Genomic DNA, 25,069 nt, shown 5'->3' on the forward strand with positions numbered 1-25,069 from the left:
TTTGAGATAATAACTTTAGAGTTCATGCAGGTGTTCTGAGAAGAAATGTGGCTTTAAACGTACTTTGATGACCACAGCTCAAAGTGGATTTAACGCCATTAAAGTATATCAAATATCATGGATTTTTCTCGGTTTTAAAATGAAGGAAACTCATTGTGTTGATACACATTCTCATAGTCCTTTCCCACAAGCAAACAGCATCTGAATTCAAAACTCGACACCTTTCCACATGATTTATTCGCAGATCTTTGGACCTCTATCATACCATAACATCGCCTTAAACACACAGGTACATTTTCACATTTCATTCCACCGTGACCGGTCCCCCTGTAACTTGTATGTACATGTAATGAAAATTAGTCATGGCAATAATGAAGTTTTTCTATCATGCTACAATGTCCTAATGCATAGTTTGGACCAAAGGGCTTCGTGTCTCAGCCCTTCTTGTGAGGAGTCTTTTTTTTCTGTTCGTGTTTTTCCTTGATGACTGAACGCGCCAGTGTTCGTGAGTATGAATGTTTAAAAATAGCGAGAGGTTCACAAGTGTTGTGCAGGAGTCTTCCACCTAGTGCACGTTACCCTGATTCAGAAACAGCCCTCCGCTCGTCTCTTATTTCGCCAACCTGTAGATTCAGAATATGGATGATTGGCAATAAATCTCTGTGAGGAAAACAGTCCACAATTTACTTTCTAAATACAGCCTTTAAAATATTTCCCTGTGCAGTAACCATACTCAGTCCATCTCAACAATATCCACATTACATGTCATGCCATTTAAATACTTTCTCTACAATCTTTAAGATCCATCAAAGCCTACATATTGTAACATATAACTCATACGATGAATATCTGTGAAAACAGCTCTTCCTGAGAAAGATACGTCGATAACAGTTCTTCTTATCACACAAACAAACAAAATAAGCAATTAAAGATTGTCTGATAATGTGTTGTAATGCTTTGTGTCTTTCAGGAGGCTCCCTTGTGGCCTCTGACCTTTAACAAAAAAAAAAAAAGGTTGTTTCTTGGTCAGACCCGGCCCTTTTTCTCTTGGTCCACATCCCTCAAAATCTTGGAGGAACTCAATATTGCACATTCCCACAGCGTTTCAGTTGGGAGAAAATATGAGATTGTGCTCATGTGGTCATTCGTGTGACATTAATGTGCACTTGTTTGTAAATGGGAAGCCCTTAAAGATGAATGCAGCCAGTTTCTCTCCGCCTACCGTGCGACTGTGAAAATGTTAGAGGCAGGCATGAGGAGCGATGAGGGTAATTTGTGTTTAAAAACCTTTATATTAGCATTAAGATTTTTTATAACTTAGTCAAATTGTCTTAAAAGAGTTCTCCTTCTCCAACCGGCTGCTCGTTGTATCCTCTGGATGCCAAACAGAGCCAGGTGTAGCGAGATAAATACAGCACCGGCAAATCTGTCCTCAATAGTTGCTGCAATTGTTGTTTTTCAGCGGTAACTTGTATAAAATTCTAGTTTCGAACACAAACAAGTGTTTTAGTGTGGAGCCAACACTGTATTTCTGCCGTCAGAGCTCAGTGGAAGAGGACAGAGCTGGTCCTCGGCTGACTTCGTGCTCCCTCAGCAGGTGAAAATCGCTGCTCAATTCATCCGTTAGCGTCCCCTCGCTGAGATTCACTCCGTTTTCTCTCTGGTCCACTTGATCATAGTCTCTGGAGAGCGGTAGAGGAAGATGAGTTTGGCGTACATGTCCTCCTCCAGGTCCAGCTCCCCCGTCTCTCGCACCAGGAAGATGTCCGTGCACAGCTTGTGGATGCGGTCCACGTTGGGCAGCTCCTCGAACATGATGGTGTGGGAGATGCCGCTGAAGAACTCGCGTACGAACTTGCCGATGACCAGAACCACAGAGGCGTACAGGCCCAGGATCCTGGACAGGAAAGACAGAAAGAACATTGGATCATTTGTAGAATTTGGTTTTACCGGGAGGCAAATTATCCAGAGAGGTTTCCTCCTCACCACAACTAACGGAATCGGTTATGAAAAAACACAAAAAAATCTGTTTTTCTCCAAGATAGTTTTGTCATAATGTATGACCAGGAATCATCCCTGACCAATGAAAACACACCTTTGATAAAAATCTCTTGAAAACTATAGAAAATGTGGAATAGATTAAGTGCACAGCTCAACCAAATATATACCATTGGTCGAGTTGTCTTTAGACATTATAATGTGAAAAAGTGACATATTTTTCTTTTACATTTTGACGTTATTAAAAATCTTACAGTATTTAAACCTAATGATGTTTCCCTGCTTTCCCATCTTGTGAATCATCTTGGATTCAAATCACTTTCAGAACTTGATATTCTCACTCCTTGCACAGCTTTAGATGATGACCTATTTCTTCTCATAACAAACACAGATATTTCACTTTAACACCGAAGCACCACGAATCTTTTTTAAATCCCCACGTACCCGTATCCGGCCAGGAAGCCCAGGCTGGGGGGGCTGACTTGGTCGCTGAACACGTAGAGATCCAGGCTGGGTTCATACTTGGGGGGGTCTGGGCCTCTCTTGGAGATGGGGCCGGGCTCCGTCTGGTTGACGATCCACCACTCCTGGATCTGCTCCGAGTTATTCCCTCGGATCAACGTCAGGTTTATGTTCAACAACGTTTTATCTGCATGGAGGAATAGATATTGTAACGTAACACTTTACCTCAGCCACATCACAGACTCTGCATTACATTAATGCACACGATGTACAACAATATCTATTTTCTTTTTTATCACTGCCGGTTTTTATTTCATATTTTATTCCATTTCTATGTAAATACTGTTATATTTTACTATATTTTGTATTATTTTTAATATTTTTCTAGTTCTCTACCTGTGTTTTGTTTGTTTGTTTTACTTTTATGTATGCACCATGAAATCAAGTCAAATTCCTCGTACGTGTCGACCTACCTGGTGATAAACCTGTTTCTGAATCTGATTCTGTTAATAAGAATAAAACTGATTATTCCCATTATTCTGACGGCAAAGGCTTTACCTTCTGGAAACATTACTCCCTTTCGAGTACTTCTATCCCTACAAGACCTAGAGGCTCTTAAGTGTCTTTTTGCTGTCACCAAATCAAGTATAAACTATGCAAAATGTCCAGTCCCATCTACACACCTTTATACAGATGATCCACAGACGTGGCACCCGAGTCCGAGGGGGCTCGAATGAAACGAGGGAAGATCTCTTTTATAATCCTGCAGAGGAAGAGAGGCCGTTAGCTGCAAACTGTTTATGCTCCTCAGCTTTTCCATATGTTCGAGTAACCTGAACTGTCAATCTGAATGAGGACCAACAGAGGCAGCGAGTAGCTCATCTGTTGAGGAGTTGATAAACGTACACATATTGGCCGGTTCCGTACAGCAGCTCGATGAGCTCATTCTTTGTCTCCTTGTCGAGATCGGTCACTCGCTTTCCTGACGCTATTTCAGCCTTGGCACCAAAAGTGAAGTTTCTAAGGTCACGAAAGGAAAACATGATTTAACATCTTATTAACCTCCAGCTGTTTGTGAGGCATACATTTTTTATTCTAAATATGAATTGACTACTTCTATGTTTATGATGAATTCATTAGTCACACACCAGGTGTGCAAGCAGCCTCTTTAGATAAACAACACAAGTTCACTAGAAAGTATGCTTAGGGATTTTTCATATTCCTGCAGGACCTTTTCTTAGTGCAAGTGCTTGTATGTGTTACTGTATATTTAAAATGTCTTGTAATTAAATATGTAGAAACAGCAATTGATTTTACTGTAAATCCAAAACTTTGGATGATTTAGAACAGGGGTGTCAAACTCAATTTCATCGCGGGCCACATTCGCATAAAGGTTGCACTCAAAGGGCCGGTTGTAACTATATAAATATATATATAAAATAATGTATTATATTACATTATTGCCTCTGAATTGGATTATTATCGGATAGGATTAGGGCTGCTCGATTATGGCAAAAATCATAATCTCGATTATTTGGGTCAATAATTGATATTACGATTATTAAAAAACGATTATACATTTACTTTGAAAACATCAATTTATTGAAAAAAGAGAATTTGAAAATACACAACCGGAACAAATCTGCCACTTCCGTACAGATCCCCTCCTCCAACACACGAACGCGCACTTGACCAATGAGGGCACGAGATAAGTTTGTGCACAGATGGAAGGCTGACAGGCAGGTAGGCCATCCAGTTACTTTAGCCGGGCCGGCTCAGATGATTGGTCGTGCTTTTTACAGCGCCACGGCTTCCATTGATGACGTTTTCTTATGGATTTATTGTCAAAGCATTTAAAATATTCATTGCTATCGGGATATAACAAAAAGTGTATCTCGAGCCGGTTTCTCAAACTTATCTACCCCACCTTTAATTATAATTCAACTAAAAAACCAAGAATTTTTTTTGCGATTATGTTGTTTTCATAATCGTTGCAAGTCAAAATCGTAATTGCGATTAAAATACGATTAATTGAGCAGCCCTAGGATAATAACTTCGTAATTAACTACGTCTGAAAGCAGAAGTCCAGGTCAAATAATTGCAAGTCTCTTCAGTGGCATGTCACAAAACGAGATGCATTGTGGGACATGTAGTTTATGGGCAACCTGCTTCTGTAAAGCGGCATGTAACTGTAAAATAAACGTATTATATTCTTTGCAAGCTCTTGCGGCAATGCAGGGCCACATAAAATGAAGTCGCGGGCCGGATTTGGCCCCCGGGCCTTGAGTTTGAGACCCCTGATTTAGAAGGAAGAATTGAATGTCCTTTGTAATATTTCTCCTGCAGATAAATCTAATTGTTATTTGTTGTTCTGTTATATTGCTGTGTTGTGTTTTCCATAAATGTTGCCTTTGGACTTGACAACGGTTGAATGATTGGAAATGTTGGTTTGAGCTAGTTGGAATTAATCCTACGCAGCCCCCAGTGTGATATAATTCCACGAGCAGTATCACATGGGTAGATGCAAGCATACATGATGCACGGACAACATGTGCGTACCTTTGCACGGACCAGGCCACGGTGATGGGGAAATCCTCTTCGCTTTTCAGCATTTCGATCAGGTTCTTCCTGCTGGGCGGGCTGATGGTCCACAGGCTGTTGGAGCTGCCTTTCAGCTCTGCGATGATCAGGTCCTCCTTGAAGTAGCCCTCGAGCCACTGCAAGGCGGTCTGACCACAGCATAAACAATGTTAAAACATTTGAGCCACTTGGTGTAGAACTATCAGCCAAACACACAGAGGTGGGACTCTGAGCAGGAACCTCTCAATGAAGGAGAATTTCACCGGCTTTTAGGTTGATTGTTAATAATAATAAATTAATCATTTATGTTATTTAAGCATACATGCCATACACATGACAACATTACAAACACAACACAACTGACATCTTTGTTTTTGAATTATATTTCTCATACTCACATCGTTATTATTGTATATCTGACAAAACGAGTCAAACCCGGTTTGGTTCACATTCTGCAGTTGTTTTTGCTGAGCGCTCATGGTGAAGATGGGCTGTGAGAAAAGGAAATGTTTATTTATTTAAGTAATTACACTCTAACGGCCCGTCTACACTACAGGCATCAAAAAATCTTGATGCTGGGCATGTCTGAAGCTTGCCGATTTTTTGCGAGCAACGCGACCAACAACCAATCAGGATTCTCCCGCCCCCGGCATACAAAGCAATAGCAATGTTAAAACGAAGTAAACTGGATATAAAATCCCCAAACAGGCAAAACCCTACCAGTTTCACCCACTGTCTCTGCCACCTCCCTCCATGCCTGGTTCCTCTGGTTTGTTAATAGTTCTGGTCGTAAAGAACCGGGTGATTTGCTACCGTAATTTCTCGTTTGGAATATGAGGAAATGAACTGCGGCTCTCCCAGCTTGCACGTGGTTTGATTGGCTAGCGCTTGTACTGGCGGGATTTGCATAAACGGGATTTGATTGGCTGATGCCAGCTTCGAAAGCATCGGGAGCATCAAAAGTTGAACATTGCTCAATAGGCCACAAGGTGAACCTCGAAAAGTCCTCTAGAAAAGAAATCCCGCTCCACAGAAGTGGAACTACACAATCTTTAGTTCATAAAAAAGAACGAGTCATGCTTATCCACCAAAAAAAAGTTTGTCGCTAAAATTCCTGCCAATTCTTCTAGGCACGTAATTATTGGCTGAACTAGTCCCTTCAAAGTGTAATAATATCTTGGACCAAAGTAGTGCCACGGTTCGTCACGTGATCGTGCTACACCAATTGGGTAGCTGCATATTGTCAACAGAAGTGAAAGATGGCCGCCTACATGGTTGCGCTAAACCAGACCAAATGGATTCTAAACAGTGCTGTATGCTTGTTTTATGTCATGTTTTGTCATATGTCTTAATACAACTGCGGTCAACTCAGCCGTCTCTCAAATTTGCTTGGTCAAATGAGCAGTTCTTCATTTTTGAGTGCGCGATTTATAACGCCTTTACGGTAATCGCTGAGAAGCGTAACGCAAGAGTAGCACAATGCGTATTTTTTCTGTTTCATGCGATACAAATTATTTTTACCATAAATTGTTAAAAAAACTAACATTTGACTCAGTCCTAGTTAGACTGCTACCAACAATAAAATGAAGTACTTTTACTGTCTTTTTTCTGGGTAATACTCTCAAATTCCCCTCCTGAGAACAAAATCATGCCACTTCTGCTATATTTGATGAGATAAAATGATTTTTAGCCATACATTCTTAATAAAAGTGATACTGTTGGACTCAGTACTTGTTAGACTACTACCACAAGTACAATCAAGTACTTTTACCGTGTACTTTTGAGTAATCCCCTGTCAAACTCCCCTCCAGAGTACAATAATGCATGTTTTCTGCCATCTTTGATGAGCGATAAAATGATTTTGTGCAATAAGTTCTTCATTTAATTGGTACTCTTGGATTCAGTACTACTTGGACTACTACCAAAAGTACAATCAAGTACTTTTACTGTGTACTTTTTGAGTAATCCTTTGTCAAACTCCCCTCCAGAGTACAATCATGCATGTTTTCTGCCATCTTTGATGAGAGATAAAATGATTTCGTGCAATAAGTTCTTAATGAAATTGGTACTGTTGGATTCAGTACTACTTGGACTAGTAGCACAAGTACAATCAAGTACTTTTACTGTGTACTTTTTGAGTAATCCTTTGTCAAACTCCCCTCCAGAGTACAATAATGCATGTTTTCTGCCATCTTTGATTTGAGATAAAATGATTTCGTGCAATAAGTTCTTAATGAAAGTGGTACTGTTGGATTCAGTACTACTTGGACTACTACCAAAAGTACAATCAAGTACTTTTACTGTGTACTTTTTGAGTAATCCCCTGTCAAACTCCCCTCCAGAGTACAATAATGCATGTTTTCTGCCATCTTTGATTTGAGATAAAAATGATTTCGTGCAATAGGTTCTTAATGAAATTGATACTGTTGGATTCAGTACTACTTGGACTACTATTAAAAATGAACAATCAAGTACTTTTACTGTGTACTTTTTGAGTAATCCTTTGTCAAACTCCCCTCCAGAGTACAATCATGCATGTTTTCTGCCATCTTTGATGAGAGATAAAATGATTTCGTGCAATAAGTTCTTAATGAAATTGGTACTGTTGGATTCAGTACTACTTGGACTACTACCAAAAGTACAATCAAGTACTTTTACTGTGTACTTTTTGAGTAATCCCCTGTCAAACTCCCCTCCAGAGTACAATAATGCATGTTTTCTGCCATCTTTGATTTGAGATAAAATGATTTCGTGCAATAAGTTCTTAATGAAAGTGGTACTGTTGGATTCAGTACTACTTGGACTACTACCAAAAGTACAATCAATTACTTTTACTGTGTACTTTTTGAGTAATCCCCTGTCAAACTCCCCTCCAGAGTACAATAATGCATGTTTTCTGCCATCTTTGATTTGAGATAAAAATGATTTCGTGCAATAAGTTCTTAATGAAATTGGTACTGTTGGATTCAGTACTACTTGGACTACTACCAAAAGTACAATCAAGTACTTTTACTGTGTACTTTTGGAGTAATCCTTTGTCAAACTCCCCTCCAGAGTACAATAATGCATGTTTTCTGCCATCTTTGATTTGAGATAAAATGATTTCGTGCAATAAGTTCTTAATGAAAGTGGTACTGTTGGATTCAGTACTACTTGGACTACTACCAAAAGTACAATCAAGTACTTTTACTGTGTACTTTTTGAGTAATCCTTTGTCAAACTCCCCTCCAGAGTACAATAATGCATGTTTTCTGCCATCTTTGATGAGAGATAAAATGATTTCGTGCAATAAGTTCTTAATGAAATTGGTACTGTTGGATTCAGTACTACTTGGACTAGTAGCACAAGTACAATCAAGTACTTTTACTGTGTACTTTTTGAGTAATCCTTTGTCAAACTCCCCTCCAGAGTACAATAATGCATGTTTTCTGCCATTTTGATTTGAGATAAAATGATTTCGTGCAATAAGTTCTTAATGAAAGTGGTACTGTTGGATTCAGTACTACTTGGACTACTACCAAAAGTACAATCAAGTACTTTTACTGTGTACTTTTTGAGTAATCTCCTGTCAAACTCCCCTCCAGAGTACAATAATGCATGTTTTCTGCCATCTTTGATTTGAGATAAAATGATTTTGTGCAATAAGTTCTTAATGAAATTGGTACTGTTGGATTCAGTACTACTTGGACTACTACCAAAAGTACAATCAAGTACTTTTACTGTGTACTTTTTGAGTAATCCTTTGTCAAACTCCCCTCCAGAGTACAATAATGCATGTTTTCTGCCATCTTTGATGAGAGATAAAATGATTTCGTGCAATAAGTTCTTAATGAAAGTGGTACTGTTGGATTCAGTACTACTTGGACTACTACCAAAAGTACAGTCAATTACTTTTACTGTGTACTTTTTGAGAAATCCCCTGTCAAACTCCCCTCCAGAGTACAATAATGCATGTTTTCTGCCATCTTTGATTTGAGATAAAATGATTTCGTGCTATAAGTTCTTAATGAAATTGATACTGTTGGATTCAGTACTACTTGGACTAGTAGCACAAGTACAATCAAGTACTTTTACTGTGTACTTTTTGAGTAATCCCCTGTCAAACTCCCCTCCAGAGTTTGCATGTGATACACTGCAGCTGCAAAGAGTCTGCCTGTGAGAAAGGCAGATGTTCATGCTTCTCTGCAGGACTCTGTTGCACAGACTTATGTCGTTGCTCAAATTGTGCAAATAAAAAAGAAACAGAGGAAGAGAACGATGACTGCCCTGACACTGACAGTGAGGAATAGGAATAAAAGAGCCTTCTTTCCACCTTTCTTAAGCTCTTTTCTGTTCTTTTGGTTTTAGCGCCTGGCCGACGCGCTCACACATCACTCAGAGATACGTTTGTTTTTGGTACATTTATTTCCAAGTTATCGTATCTTACCAGACGAGGTTGAAACAGTGTTCGTCCTTTAAATAAACAAATAGTCTCTTCTCTGCAGTGCAATGCAGCGGTCAAAAAACCGTGTGGCTTCATAACCAAACTAGAACACAGAGTATAATCAGCAGGACTCTTTTAACCAGCTGAGGCAATCACAGCACCAATCAGCCGCTCCGCCCAGCCGTGGCTGCGGATCACGATCACCTGACACCAATCAATTATACTCCATTACATGTCCTTATTCTGTTTTGTACTGTTTTCTACGTCATACCTTTTTATATTTGTAATAAATCTCGTTTTTATGGTTCATCAGTGTTGTTTTCATTTGTGGAGGGATGAATGAGTAAATAAATGAATCAATGGACATTGGTATAAGTAAGGCAAGGCAAGTTTATTTATATAGCACTTTTCAACACAAGGCAATTCAAAGTGCTTTACAAAAAATGAAAGACATTAAGAAAATGGCATTTAAAATCAGTCATTAAAAAGAAAAGCTAATAAAATAAACATTAAAAGAAAAAATACATGGATAAAAGTTACAGTGCAGTCTAAGATATGAATAGTTCAATTAAAAGCAGCGACAAAAAGACAAGTCTTCAGCCTGGAAGTACTGCTTTTTATTGATCTAAATTACTTAACGTAACAAGTTAACCTTCTTCTTGGACGCAGCTATGTATGAAATCAAGTCATTTTAAGAGTGCATTTAACGTGTACAGGGTAACAACAGACAGACAAAAAGTCCTCAGTCTAATGGAATAATCCACGAGCTCAGCCAATGAACCTAGCGATGCGAACATGGTAGTCCAGGAATGATAGTTTGATAAATTTGAGTTTGATATACTTTATTAATTCCCGTGGGGAAATTGTTTGTAGCTGGAGTTGGCTGATAAACGCTGCTAGTCAATGTTGATTCGATGGTCAACTCTGTTCCCAGATAGTAAAACCTCTCACAAATACCGCGTATATAACGCAAATACCTCGGACTTAGTGATGTATTAAGACATATGACAAAACATGACATAAAACAAGCATACAGCACTGTTTAGAATCCATTTGGTCTGGTTTAGCGCAACCATGTAGGCGGCCATCTTTCACTTCTGTTGACAATATGCAGCTACCCAATTGGTGTAGCACGATCACGTGACGAACCGTGGCACTACTTTTCACCAAGATATTATTACGCTTTGAAGGGACTAGTTCAGCCAATAATTACGTGCCTCGAAGAATTGGCAGGAATTTTAGCGACAAACTTTTTTTTGGTGGATAAACATGACTCGTTCTTTTTTATGAACTGAAGATTATGTAGTTCAACTTCTGTGGAGCGGGTTGAAACGATAACAGGGTTCACCTTATGGCCTACAACTTTTGATGCTCGTGATGTTTGCAAAGCCATGCTCCGCTCCCCACAATGCAGTTCGGCGAAGAGTCAAAATCTTCTACGTCACCCCATTCAAATGAATGGGCGAAGCGTTGAAAGCATTTTTCGATGCCTGTAGTGTAGACGGGCCGTAAATCTTCCAAAAAACATAATTATACATTGCAGCTAGATTATTCTCACTGTTTAGAAAATATCATCTTAATTCTCTCCCAGAAATCACGCAAACTGATCAAAAAGTGACGAGGCATTAAAATAAGGACTTCAATGAATCACAGATGTATTTCCTCCCTGTAGATCTACTTGAACTCTTTTCAAATCATGCAGGATTAATGTAATTACAAAGGGTTTTGCTTTGGTGGGAGATGTATCAGTAAAGCACTTTGCAAGAATGTTTAAGCTTGATTTACTTGATGAAAGAAACTCTGCTCACCGTAAAGCCAGCCAGCGTGATTGCAAAGGACACGTCCAGCGGCGTGTTGACGACTCCAGCCACAGACTTGACGAGGGACATGAAGAGCAGCGGGAACCACACGATGCAGATCAGCAGCGCCACGATCATCCCCCCCATCCCGTACTTCACCACCGCCTTCTTCTTCTGGCCTCGCGGCTGGGGGTACTTCTGCAGACGGACGCAGAAACAGGACATTAAGATGTGTTATTCGGCCAAGCAGAGGGTTTTCCTGTAGTATTTCAAAATATCTCAATCATTTTTTTTTCGTAATGGAAACATGTTTTCTATCCCTGGACCTATTTGTTGATTCGCATCACGCAATTAATTAAGTAAGTAAGTAAGTAAGTAAGTAAGTAAAGTTTATTTATCAAGCGCTTTTCACAGACAAAGTCACAAAGTGCTTGACAAAACAATAAGACATCCATATAGGACAATAGTACAATGATAGTACAATGATCAATGAACCCACACGTTAAGAAGTCGTAAAAGCACCAGAGCATAATTTAAGACACAATAAAAACACAATAAAACAAAACGTACAAATGAAATTAAAAAACAAACAAAAATAAAAACATAGTATTAAAAGGAATAAGATCAAGCACACCGGTTACCCAAACGCCTGACCAAACAGGAATGTTTTTAAAATAGTTTTAAAAGAGTCAACAGACTAGATAATTAAGTCCTAGTTCGCAGAAGCATTTTTAAAACTTGGTATTTAAGGTATTGAATATGAACTTTTGTTTAGCTGTAGACCCTCTAACAGCTGTTTCTCGTGTTATAGATCATATTGAGGGGGAAACTAGTTCAGATTGAATTGTTAGAATATTTTCCAGTCTGCTGGCTTTAAGATTTAGAGAAAAATAAGATTCTCATTAAAAAGACAGAAGGTTAAAGGGCCTGTTATGCTTGTTGTGGTTTCCCCTCTCCCATAGTGTGTACTGTAGGTTGCTGTGCATGTAAATGGTCGGCAAAGGCTAAAATCCCTGTGTTCCCTCCAGATGGAGTTTTCCTCACATAAAAACAATAGATCCGGCTCCACAAAAGCACATTTCAGCATGAATTCCACCATGACAGACTCTGGCTCTGAAAGTGGTTCTCCACACTGACGGCACAATGACGGCACACCTTCTCAGACTCTCTCCAGCACTTCAGGATGAAGATGTGAGCGTAGATGTCCTCCACACAGATCCAGCTGGACAGAGACAGCGAGGTGTCCGTCCAGACCCAGTCCATCACGGCCCGCAGCTCCGTCAGGAACGGCACCATACGGAAACTACACACAACACACAACTGTCAGTTAATCTGCTAACAAATATACGAGGTGAACAAAAGTACGATTGCATTTCTTAATACAGTAAATCACTCTAATTTGTTAATTGTGTACAAGAGGCCTAATAATATAAGCTATGGTGTTTGATGTACATGTTTATATATTATAGAAATAAAACACTTTAGTTGGTTTATGAACACCTATACTCTATTAAAAACAGTAACAGTTATTTGACTTAACAACCAACACTGGCAGCCATGTGGCGACGACTTCCTTTTTTATACTTAATTACTTACAGCCCTTTCAGAAAAATAAAATAAATTAACATACCCAGACGTTTGTATTATTCATTAAACCCCAAAAATGATATAATATATATATATAAGACACCTACTTTTAACCTACACAGATAGATAATAATATAGTTATTTAAAGTGTAGTTTCTAAATGTGAAATGTATTTAATCAATAATAAGCTTTATATTAAATAATAATGGCAGGACAAGGGTTGAAACTAATGATTACTTTCATCATTATTTAAAGATTTAGTCAATAAACGTTAACTTGACTTATCATTTCAAGACCTGAACACTAACACGTAAAAAATGGGGTGCACAATAGGCTTAAGTTAACAATAACAAATGTGGATTTCCCCTTTAAGTAAATGGTTTCCACATTTCTGAAACAGAAAGCCTCAGGTGTAATCTTGTGTCTCTTTGTATTCCTGTTTGCCCAGCTGGAAGAAATGAGACTCCCAGATGAACTCACCCTTGAAACAGGAAGAGGTTGGCATAATTGTGGCCCTTGGTGAGGAAGTTTCCCAAAACGCGGGTGGGATAACCACAGCGGATCTGATAGGCTGACAGCCCGAAGTAGATGCACTTGACAAAATACCACATCTGAGCGACCTTGTTCTCGCTGAAACGCCTACGAGGGGAAGACAAGAGAGACAGCTCGAGAAATAGAAGGATGTAGTAGTTTGGTCATTTTATTTTTAGGCAGCCCAAATCATCTCAAATATGTTGTTTGTTAAATCTTTGCAACCAAATAACATGAGTGCAAAAAGCCAAAGTCATTTCAGATATAAACAAACATGCACTAAAGACACTCAGCCTATTTTAAAGAGATAGTTTATAGCAAATAAAAAAGTGGTTATAGTCGTTCCGACACCAAACTGCTCACAACAAGGTCCGTGGATCTTCAGTAAGTGTTGTGGAGTAGAACAAATATATATATCTTGCACGCAAAACTATCTAGATCGTAAAAAAGCAGTAGCTACAGGTGGGAGGAACAAATATTGATTTTGGGGTAAACTATGCCTTCAAAACACATTAATCAGGAAACGTAATGACCTTAGATTGAATAAAAAACATGTCTTGTGTGACATAGATAGGTAGGTAGGTAGGTAGGTAGGTAGGTAGGTAGGTAGGTAGGTAGGTAGGTAGGTAGGTAGGTAGGTAGGTAGGTAGGTAGGTAGGTAGGTAGGTAGATATATATAGATAGGTAGATAGATAGATGGATAAATAGATAGATAGCATTACAAAGTTAAAAAATGTACACATGTGGAAGTACACATTTCCAGTAACAAATATACTGTAATGTAATGCAGGATATTATTGTGTAAGAAATTGATTATTAAATATTAAATTGAATATAAAAGTAAAATGTACAGTGGGAGTTTAAGTCCAGTTCTTAAGAAAAGCTAAGGAGCAGAGAGTTCTCTTCCAGCCAGAGGTGATTTGTTGTACAGTGACTGAGTCCTTACTTTTGTGTGACTCCTGGCAGGATGAAGAACATCCAGAAGTGGATCCCAAACACCAGGATGACCTGGAAGATGACTTTCCCCAGGACAGACTTCCTGAGGTAGAGGGCCCGGTCCACCACCATGGTGCCAAACTGGATCAGCACCATGACCAGGAAGGGCCCCGGCACCTGATCCTCCGACAGCGACGACGTGATGTCTGCAGCCGAGTGTTTCTACAAGGGAAGAAAATAAACGTTAGCTTTGTCAGAAGTGATTTGGTTTCTGGGTCGAAATGTTGTTCTAAAACAAACTATGGAACTCTCTCCCCCTTCACATCCAACAGTCGGACACGATCACCACATTCAAGTCCATCCGAAAGAACCGTTTTTCCACCAGGCTGTCAGGAGGCTGAACTCTCTCCCCCCTCTCCCCCCTGCCCCCACTGGACTATAACTCCTCCACACACTCAGACACTCAAATCCAGCACCAGACACTTTTTACACTGCTATGGACAATTTTGCACTAATATACATTCTCAAATATTGAAGGTCTTAATGTGCGCACATGTAAAAATGTGTCTTTGATTCTGTGTATATTTATACACATTTGCGCACATATTTTTATATACATTTGTTTTTTACATTCGGGATTGTGGGAAGCGGTGTTTCGATCTCTCCGTCTGTACACACAACCCGGAAAATGGACAATAAAGTTGACTTTTGACTTTGACTCTCAACACCCACCTGTTAAGTTCAGCCGACTCACCTGTGTCCACTTTAATCGTCTTCTCCATGATGGTATGTTTGTGTTTTTATCATGTTCTGTTGCTTTGACCTCTTAGAATATTTAACAAATTGCACGGTGTCCTTGGGTGTCATGAAAGGCGCCTTAAATAAAATGTATTATTATTAAAACTTACACCAAACGCCCAGAAGCCGAACACGATGATGATGAAGTCGACGGTGTCAGAGAGGAACATCAGCACGTAGACGTCTGTGACCGCGCTGTACTCCGGGTGGATCAGGTTGAAGAAGAACTGCCTCATGGGAAGGTAGATCTCCAGGAACCTGAGAAGAAAAACAAACAACAAGTTTCATTCATCACCAGAGGCCTGTACTGCGAAGCCGGATTTCCCCTTAGCGAGCTAAGGGAAAAATCTGGGTTTCCGGTCCTACGACGCTGGTTCTCTTCTTAGCGGGCTAGATCTCCATGGTAACTTATGCTGAACGGCTAGCCTGGTCCGGAGCAGGTTACGTTCCAGGATAAGAGATCAACTCAGTGAAAGCACCGCCTGCTGACCAATCAGAGCTCAGTGTGCGGAGTTTAAAGCGATCAAGTCATATTACAGGAGAAAGGAAATACAGAAAAACTGCCGTCGCAGGAAAGACGGCCGGCAAAAATCACCGACTGTGTGAACGTGAACATTAATAGAATATCACCTCCATCTTCAGAGCAATCTGACTGTTATAACATTAGCGTTAAGAAAGCTTACTTAAATATCGGCCACAACATAAGTAACCGGATCAGAGTACATTAAGTACAGTCCGCGGCATATCACTTCATAATGTATCACATATCTCCTTATCTGAGTCAGCTGAGCCGTATCTGGCCGTGCAACACTCACAGCGTCACATACTGCATGCAGAAGTATTATTTTAAGAAACACATTAAGTTGACGAAACACTAGTCAAATGTAATTGAAGTCAGATCCACTCGTGTCTTAGACTTCTGTTCTTGATAAATGTCTCTTTAAAAGCCATTACACAAAGATTCTGACCTTCATCAATGTTTTGGGATTTGTTCAATTTTCAGGAACAGAATCTGGTCTTTTAAAAATAATGAAACACTACGCTAGCTTTGAATAATTTACCATGCATCTTTTTTGTGTTGTTATTACTAATGACACTAATTAATATGACGGCTAACGTTGTTTACTTCCTCCACTTTCGGAGATGTTGTTTACATATGCAAACCAAAGTCTCTTGAATTTCAGTCTGGGAATGACTTCTCTGAATTTTATATATTTTATTTATATATGTGCACACAGTTCTGCAGTCTAATGTTCTTTAAGTGGTCCGGTGTTAACCTGCCTATTAGGATTACCTCACACGCACTTATTATAAAAGGTGGCGATGGGAATATTCATTACAAGACACAAACAATGATGTAGTTTAAGAACCTGGCATACCACTCTATTCTTAAGACCTTTCTCAAGAACATGTACAAAAAGATACAAGTGAATGAGGCCATATTCTGAGCAAAGGGTTCAGGAGGGTCTTTCATCCCGTTCTTAAACAATGAAACCGTGCATCTGTGAGTCTGTCAGCATGGGATTGTAGGAATGTATTTTGTCTCAGTGATTTATAAAGCTCCCTTTGGATTTCTAAATGCAGTTGTTTCACAATGGAATCTTTGAATTAGAAAGGCTATTTAATTGCATTTGTGTTTGTTTGGATTGTATGACCAATTCTGTCTGACGTTGTTTGTCTGCATCTCGTTGTTTGAGAAAATGTTAACGATTTACTAAATGACCATTTTCTTTGTGTTTCAATTACAGCTGCAGACGTAATATCTCAGAAACCACTTGTTCCGCTGTGATTAAATCAAAACAGTAACATGTTTTGACTGTCTGTTGCAGCACTTACAAAATTACACTGCTGGCCAAACGGGAAAGCGTAATTAAAGGTCTAAATGTAGACCTTTGAAAGGTTGTAGCTGCAATACATCACTGATATCATTTTCCATTATTTGTTGGGAGTACTTGCTGAGCACAGTTCTCATCAAAGCCCTCACGTGTGTTGGCCAATGAGCAGCCGTGGATTCAGACCCAAAACCCCACTCCTGTGAGCCAGCTGTCTTCATCGTACCGCTTAATGATGAAGGCTTTCCCCTTGAGGAGCTGCTCCCTCAGCTTCTCCGTGATCATCTGTTTGCGGGTCTTCTGATGGACGCTGGCCTCGCTGCCGTCCTTGTGGCTGCTGTGGTGGGAGGCGGTACTTCCTGTGGAAACAATTTACATTTCCAGCTGTGAATGAAGCGTGACGAGTCGCTGATAGAGAGATGAGATTCACAAACACAAAGACTTAATTCAGGGGTGAAGGCGAAACAACACATGTTGTGTAGTAAGAGCTCAAAGGATTCCTTCTCTATATTATTGATGTTATGGATATTAAGAGGAAAGGCTATGCGTGCTACAAAATAACACAATTCTCTCAGGGCTTTTTAAGGGGAAGAGTGTTAGTGATACATTTTCTAATATTCAGCCTCAGGTTTGATTGATACATTTATTTCGAACAAGTAAAATAAATAATTACAAAACAAAACAAATGTGGCAGTGCATAGTCATGAAAGAGAAATCAAAACAAAAAATGACATTTACAACAACAACAACAACAACAACAACAACAGCATTAGTAACATAAACAGTGTTAGAAAAGGAGTGAGAAGAAGTACAACTTATTTAATCTCACCCCCTTGTCCCTAAATGATTTATTTATAATCTATATTCTGCAATAATTATCATTTTTATGCATTATTATTGATATTATTGATATTATTAATCTGCTTTACCTGTTGATTGACATATATACATATACACTGATATACATATATGCACACATACATATACACACCTACATACTCACACACATACTCAAACACCTTCCCCCACCCCTCGAGAAAATAATGTCTCTGTATTTCCTCTTGAACTGGTTAACGTCTGGACTTCGCTTTAGCTCCACATGTTTTAAACCACTTGTCTCGTTCAATGCTTCTCAACCGTTTGGAGTCGCATTGATTGCTCCTTAACTGTCTTAAGATGCATCTTTAAATTGAATGTATTTTGTAAACATATACAAGTCATTATTCATTCAGTGCCAGAGGCTGCCATAGAAGATGCTACCAGCTCACCCTCACAGCCACCGTTGTTCATCATCTTGCCTAATCACACTCTGACTACAGGGATTGAACCATAACCCTCTAATTGATAGGCGACCATCTGTTCAGTAAATTTGAGCTATTTTCTATCTTTTAGTACATATAGGCTAATTATATTAAAAGCTAAAACGTTAAACATATCTCTCCAAAATACAGTCAAACAACTGACCCAGTGTCCTCTTTTCATTTCATTTCATTTCAAACCTTTATTTAGACAGATTGGTCCCTTGAGATCATGGATCTCTTTTACAAGGGAGACCTGCATCAATTTAGTTCCACATGAAACATAAAAACAAACAATAGAGGACATCATATTTACATATTCACCAACACTTACAAACACCCATAGTGTCAGAAAGCATCTCGTGCCTTAAAAACATTCATAGAAATAAAATTGCTCAATTTCAATTTGGACTGTAGGCTGTTCCAAGCAAGTGGAGCTGCGCACATAAAAGCTGTCTTACCTAAGACAGTCCTCACTCTTGGCACATCTAACAAGACCACATCCTGCGATCTCAGACAATAGCTGCCCGCAACTTTCTGCTTTACCAGAGAACAGATGTAATACGGGAGTTTGCCCAACATAGCTTTATAAATAAAAGTGTACCAGTGACTGAGCCTCCGTACAGAGAGAGATGGTAAACCTGCCTTGGTATACAGGGTACAGTGATGTGTAAGCGCTTTACAATGTGTGACAAATCTCAGAGCACTGTGATACGCAGCATCCAATTTGCTCAGGTAATAGGCAGGTGCATTCATATAGACCAGATCACCATAGTCCAGCACAGGTAAAAAGGTCACAGAGCCTTTTCCTGGCCTCCAGCGAGAAACAGGACTTGTTTCTGAAAAAGAACCCTAGCCTAACCCTCAGCTTTTTAAGCAGGTTATTGACATGAAGTTTAAAAGAGAGACAATCATCAAGCAGATACCCAGGTATTTGTAACAGGCAACAACTTCAAGTTTTGTTCCTTGCGTAGTTACAATATCTAAAACAGGCTCTGGTGTCTTTTTAGCTTTTGAAAAGAGCATTACCTTGGTTTTCTCAACATTTAAAAGAAGCTTTAGCTCAGAGAGCTGAGTCTGAATAGTGTTAAAAACAGCCTGTAATTTAACACCAGCCTCTTTAATGGAGGGACCTGCACAGTACATCACAGAATCATCTGCATAAAAATGTAAGGTAGCTTCATCCACATTATCACCTACACTGTTAATATATATGGAGAATAACAGTGGTCCTAAAACAGAACCTTGTGGTACACCATTAGAAATGTTTAACCACTCAGAAGACAGTCCATCAAAATGAACACACACTCTGCCATGCAAGGCCACAGAGTGATGATACAATGTCTTGCTAAGATTGTTTTGACTGAATTACCATGAAAATGACTCATCATTAGTCCATCCTCCTTAATCACTCTTCAAATAAACCTTTAGATTGTACTGGAGAACACCGAAGCTGGAATTAGTATTCCATCACACCATCTTCTTCCTGAGCCACAACATCGCCACTACACGCTGAGAAGTGGTTTATTGCTCTTTGGTTTCTAAACATGTTGGCATATGATTACTATAGCTGTAGGATGAAGTATTTTTCTGTGTTTGTTACGGTACATGTTTTTTGAGTCACTATAGGTGGTGGGCGTGTCATTGGATTTGTGTGGTGACGTTTGTGGTTATATCCGGTTGATTTTACCTGCGCACTTTGTGATAGATGGAGGGGGAGTGAGATGGAGAAGGACAATTTTTGTTGATCGCATGCACGCACGCATAAAGGAATATAGGCCTACGCATATGGATATGGAATGTTTGCTTTGGAAATAAAAGGTCAAACGCATACTTTTGGAGTCCACAGTGTTTTTTCTCTTGTTTAGTCCCTCGCGGCACTTTGTTTGGATATTACTGCCGCAATAATAGCCTAACAGCTAAGCATACATTACATTGATACGATGGGCGATGTAATCTAAAACCCATTTACCATTTCCTCCAAAACCCCCAGAAACAACCCAGCTCAAGCACCACTAGTGTATCCAGTAGTAGAAACCAGAGACCAGAAAAGGATCCTCACCTCTCTTGGACCTCACAGTGGAGTGGAGAGATCGGTGAGAAATGTGCGAGCCTCCGCTGGAGCTATTCCGCCGCTGGAAGGTCTGCTGCTGCGGGTACTGAACCTGGACGTGACCTGAATCGATGGAGGTGCCAAAGTTTAAGGACCTCAAGGTGTGAGTGGAGCCTCTCTCACTCATCATGGAGGAGGCGCATTCAGACCCCTTCTCACTCTCCTCTGATTTGCTCTTTCCCTCGTCCTCTGACTCGCTCTGACGGGACGGCGCTCGCCTTTCTTTGGAGTCTTCCTCGTCCCACAGACCGTGACACTGCAACGAAGACGAGGAATTCAGGGATTAATAAAAGCTGTATCATATTTGCACACAGAATACTTAAGTCTGATAAAGGGAGTATAGTTGCATCATTTACATTTAAAGGTTCCCTATTACACTGTTTGTCATCAATATATTACAGCTCTCAGATATATACAAACATGTCTCTGAAGTGTTTGGCTCCAAACACCAAACAGATCATTGCAGCATTACCCATAATCCCCTCTGTTTCAGCCCTGATTCAAAAGTGCAGTGTTACTTCAGATGAAAATAAGGAGCCCCTCCCCACGCCCCTCTGAGAGAGATTTGGTTACAAAGAACACAATGGTGCTCTAGTGCCCCTTTCACACCAGCGCCTTTTCAGCTCCGGCTCGGAGCTAGAGCCTGAAAAGCGCCGGGTTTTACAGTTCACACCGGAGCTGCGCCGGCTCTTAGCTCCGGAATCCGCTTCATTTCCAGCTCCAAAAAATTGTCGGTCCAGAGGCAAGAGCTTTGGAGCTAAGAGGTGACGTCGCTTACGTCTCTCTTACGTCGAGGCGTGCAGGAAACTAACCCCACCTCCCATGGGTCGACTGTCATGCCTGCCTACAAGCAGTAGTGCCTATAAACACACTTTATAAAGTCAGGCAACACTAACCAGGCTTCGCGTGATTCTGTTTATTTGTGCCTTACTTTGACCATCCGTTCGCTGTTATCGATCATTGTGGAGAGAGGCAGACGTGTTGTTTTGTATTATTGCAGCTATCGGATGCAAGTAGTCAGTTTAGCTTCGGTTGCTATGCCAACATCACCCGTTTTATACCAGAGAAACTTTCATAACAGCGTTGTGATACCAAACAGTGTCAATTCAGACTGACACACATTCACTTAGGCTAAGGGGAACTGGGGATATGCATCAGCTGCTTGTGTGAGTCGGACAGTGAATACTTTAGAGCGGCCGCTGCAGTGTGAGCTAACCGGGAGCTAACGGGAGAATACACTCCGTGGAAGAGCAGCCAGCACTGCAGCGGTCGGTAAATGCTGCAGAAACACATTAATAAACAATGAACCACGGCACTCTGGAGCAAAGTATAAGGTTGGAGAAGTCGTTATTCAATTTATTCTGGCTCCGTGTGAATAAAAGCAACACGATCATCGACCCGACGCTGTTGTTGTTGTTGTTGTGAGCTGCCGTTGGGTGGCAAATCAGCGATGTAAACGGTGACGTCATGACGCAGCATGGGCAGCTCTGGGGCGCCAGTGGGCGGTGTGCACAGAGCGGGAGCTGAAAAGGGAAACCGGAGCTGAACCAGAAAAGCTCCCGCTCGGAGCTAGAAACTGAAAAGCGCTGGTGTGAAAGCCGCACTCAAAAGGAGGAGATTTAGGTGATAAGGGGGAGGGGGGGGGGGGGTTACCTTGGTTGCTGATTGGCTATTTTCAGACAGGTTTTTATAGAAATGGATCAGGACAAAAAGAGAGAGAATCTTTTTTCCTGAATCTCTTTCCACAGAGGGGAAACACGTTGATGTATGAAAACGTGGATTTTTCACAATAGGTGACTTTTAATATGATTCACATATTAGTATTTTCCAAATATTCATTTTGCAGGAACCTTCAGGATGGATCTGTGGAAGAAGAGAGCCAGTAACTGGACCAGGTCGTAGTGGACGTAGCCGTCCTTCTTCTCCACTCCGATGATGTTGGGAGGGTGATAAGGTTTGCTCTTATCCATAGAGTTCTGGTTGAAGGGGAAGAAGCCAAACTGGAAGAAGTACTTGATGAAGATGGTGACCTGGTGGGAAAAGAACAATACGTTACAGTGAAGCTACAGTCAGGATAATGGCACAGTTTCATTAACCATTGATATGTTAATGTTACTCTTAGACTAGAATGCAATTGTAATAATTAAAACAAATATATATATTATTTGTAACCATCCACTCCATTGGGTGAAATGGCTGCATTGTACTCAAGGATGGCATATTTTTTCCTTTTAATCAATACATAGCACATATACATGTTTACATTATCTTGTCTGTGCATAAATGTCCAATCGTTTAACTCCTTCCTGTTTGGAGTAATTGTCATGCTCGTTTTAACTTTTTGTATTAATTGTGGAGAGCAGATAGGATTATTGTTATTCTATATTGGAGCTTTATTTCAAAATAAAATGCCCGATACATGAGAAATATTGTCACCAACACTAAGAAAAGAACTGCAGATTTGACTTGGTATTTGATATATTAAAATGTTGATTTACGCACTCAATGTCCACAAATATTAAAACAAAATACTTGTTTGGGATGTTGAGTGTAGCTGCGAGGAAAGCAATCCCAAAGAAATGGCTCAAACCAAACAGCCCATCTATATATGATTGGTACGATATCATTTATGAAATCTTTGTAATGGAAAGAATAACCTTCTCTTTGAGGCTCCAGGAACTTCCATTTGAGGACATTTGGGAGAAATGGAAAGTGTACGATACGCCCTTCTTTTGTTTAACTGTTTGTTTAATGATCTATACTGTCAATGTGTTCTATTGAAAAGAAAACACCCCATGTTCTTGTGTGCTTATTGTTGTTGTTTTGTCAAGGAAAAGAAAAAAGACGGACCACTCTGTAAAACTATTTAACTACATATGTATATGTACACTGAAGTTGAAATGTGATCCAAAACAAAAATGTAAAAAGAATAAAAAAGTAGATTTATTGGACGTGTTTGTCTCCGTTTGTACCTCAGTATAGACGATGGCCGTCATCCAGTAGCGCTTGCTGGGCCGCGGCACGGACAGCATGGCCCAGAGGAAGATGGTGGTGGGGAGGACCAGGGTGGCGCAGTTGGCCGACACCATGTGGTTGATGACCATGACGAGGTAGCAAACCATCTCTGAGTTCGCCACCAGCATGTTGTAGAGGGCGTAGCACAGCTGCAGGATCAGAGGCTGCTTCACGTAGAACCGGTCCGACTGCTCCAGCTCCTCGTCATAAAACATCCTGGACAAAAGGAGACGGATTGATTTAGTGATTTAGAACTCTTGGATTCCGATACATTACAGAAACCTGATTTGTTCAGTTACTTTAAACTTGCAGATATTTCTAGACTCACAAAAATAACTGCAAGTATGGATGGATTACTGAACAGGGCTGACTTTGGGATTGTGGGGAACTGACACAAATAAACTACAAAGTCGGGCTGCACTTGGAAAAAACTGACATTGCGATTCCCCCCCCCTGTGCGATATATATTGCGATATGAAAACATACAGGAATTGAAGAAAAGGCAGTTTTTTCCCCCGCAAACCATCCTTTCTTGAACTTTAATGCGATACAATTGGTATTTTTTTAACTATATTTAACCGGATGAAGGATTTTAGTCACGGACGTCTGGATCAGAGTTATCAGAGCAAACAAGCTGAGCTAGCTCGGTTAGCAGCGCCGAACTGCCCTAGAGAAACACATGGAACTACTTTATTCAGTGTTCTTACCTTTAATCTCCGGGTCCCTTTGCTTTGGAGGTTTGATTGTGATTGGTGGTTTGCTGTGCATGCAGAGCCAGCATGTCACTCACTCAAGTACCCCTGACATGAGAGCCGCGCAAGTTTTCCTTTTGTAGCAAGCAGCAAAAGAATTGTATCATGACGTGTTTGAGTTAATTTGCCTACTTAATATCGCAAGTCCTAAAAAAAACAAAAACAAAAAAAGAAAATCTCACGTCCTGCGATGTGAATATTGCGCATGCGCATATCGCGATTATCGTCACGACACAATATATCGTGCAGCCCTCAAAGGGACCACAAAGTAAAGCAAACTATAATATGTCTTCAAAAAGATTCAAAAAAGTCTACAAAGAATAAAGACCAAAAACAGGTACAAAATAACCTCAGAGTCAACATGGCTATAAAGAGACAAACAATTGACCAAAAGGAGATGCAAAATGACTGAAGAACAACGAAAAAACGACTACAAAGAAATACAGAACGATGACAAGTTGACAAAAACAACAACCTACAGACACAAGACAATTACAAGAAGATGAAAAATTACAAAAAGGTGAAAAATTACTTGGTGCCATTTATTTAAAATGATCAAGAAACCAAAATAAATCTGCATCAAAGCATCCTAAGACACTTCGTGTGACTCTTCATGCTCGAAGGCTTCAGTTTGTCGACTCACTTGTTGAGCAAGCAGTTCGCTGGCGGTCAGCTCGGTGGTCATGGAGGGCAGCATGAGGTCGGACCTGCTGTCGGAGCGGCTGTCGGAGGTCATCAACATCCGCCCCCCCCTCTTCCTGTCCATGTCGCTTTCGTCGTCGCTCAGCTCCAGGCGGTCGAAGCTGACGGCCTTGCTGTAGCTCGGAGGAACTTCAGCGTCGGACGTTTTGGAAGCGTCTGTGTCAGGAGTGTAAATCAGCCCGACTCTCCGCTCTGTGGGGGTGAAGCCCGGCTGTCCTGCCCCCTCCTCACTGTCAGTGGTGA

The 25,069-nt window shown here is 40.3% G+C and overlaps 1 protein-coding gene across 1 annotated transcript in view; it reads right to left on the reverse strand.

The window, feature by feature from the left end:
• Positions 1-663: 663 nt before the first annotated feature.
• The window catches only part of LOC117462090 (piezo-type mechanosensitive ion channel component 2), a 141,324-nt gene continuing 116,918 nt past the window's right edge, over positions 664-25,069 (reverse strand). The window contains exons 43-54 of the mRNA XM_034104157.2: positions 17,173-17,305; positions 15,225-15,372; positions 14,327-14,538; positions 13,330-13,488; positions 12,418-12,565; positions 11,272-11,460; positions 5,439-5,531; positions 5,020-5,189; positions 3,367-3,480; positions 3,144-3,223; positions 2,443-2,647; positions 664-1,897 (exon numbers count right to left, since the gene is read on the reverse strand). Of these exons, the coding sequence (XP_033960048.1) occupies positions 1,645-1,897; positions 2,443-2,647; positions 3,144-3,223; positions 3,367-3,480; positions 5,020-5,189; positions 5,439-5,531; positions 11,272-11,460; positions 12,418-12,565; positions 13,330-13,488; positions 14,327-14,538; positions 15,225-15,372; positions 17,173-17,305 (1,904 nt within the window). The 3' untranslated portion in view covers positions 664-1,644. The remainder of the gene's footprint in view (positions 1,898-2,442; positions 2,648-3,143; positions 3,224-3,366; positions 3,481-5,019; positions 5,190-5,438; positions 5,532-11,271; positions 11,461-12,417; positions 12,566-13,329; positions 13,489-14,326; positions 14,539-15,224; positions 15,373-17,172; positions 17,306-25,069) is intronic.

The sequence above is a fragment of the Pseudochaenichthys georgianus genome, chromosome 17 (assembly GCF_902827115.2).
Source record: "Pseudochaenichthys georgianus chromosome 17, fPseGeo1.2, whole genome shotgun sequence".
Taxonomy (NCBI): Eukaryota; Metazoa; Chordata; class Actinopteri; order Perciformes; family Channichthyidae; genus Pseudochaenichthys; species Pseudochaenichthys georgianus.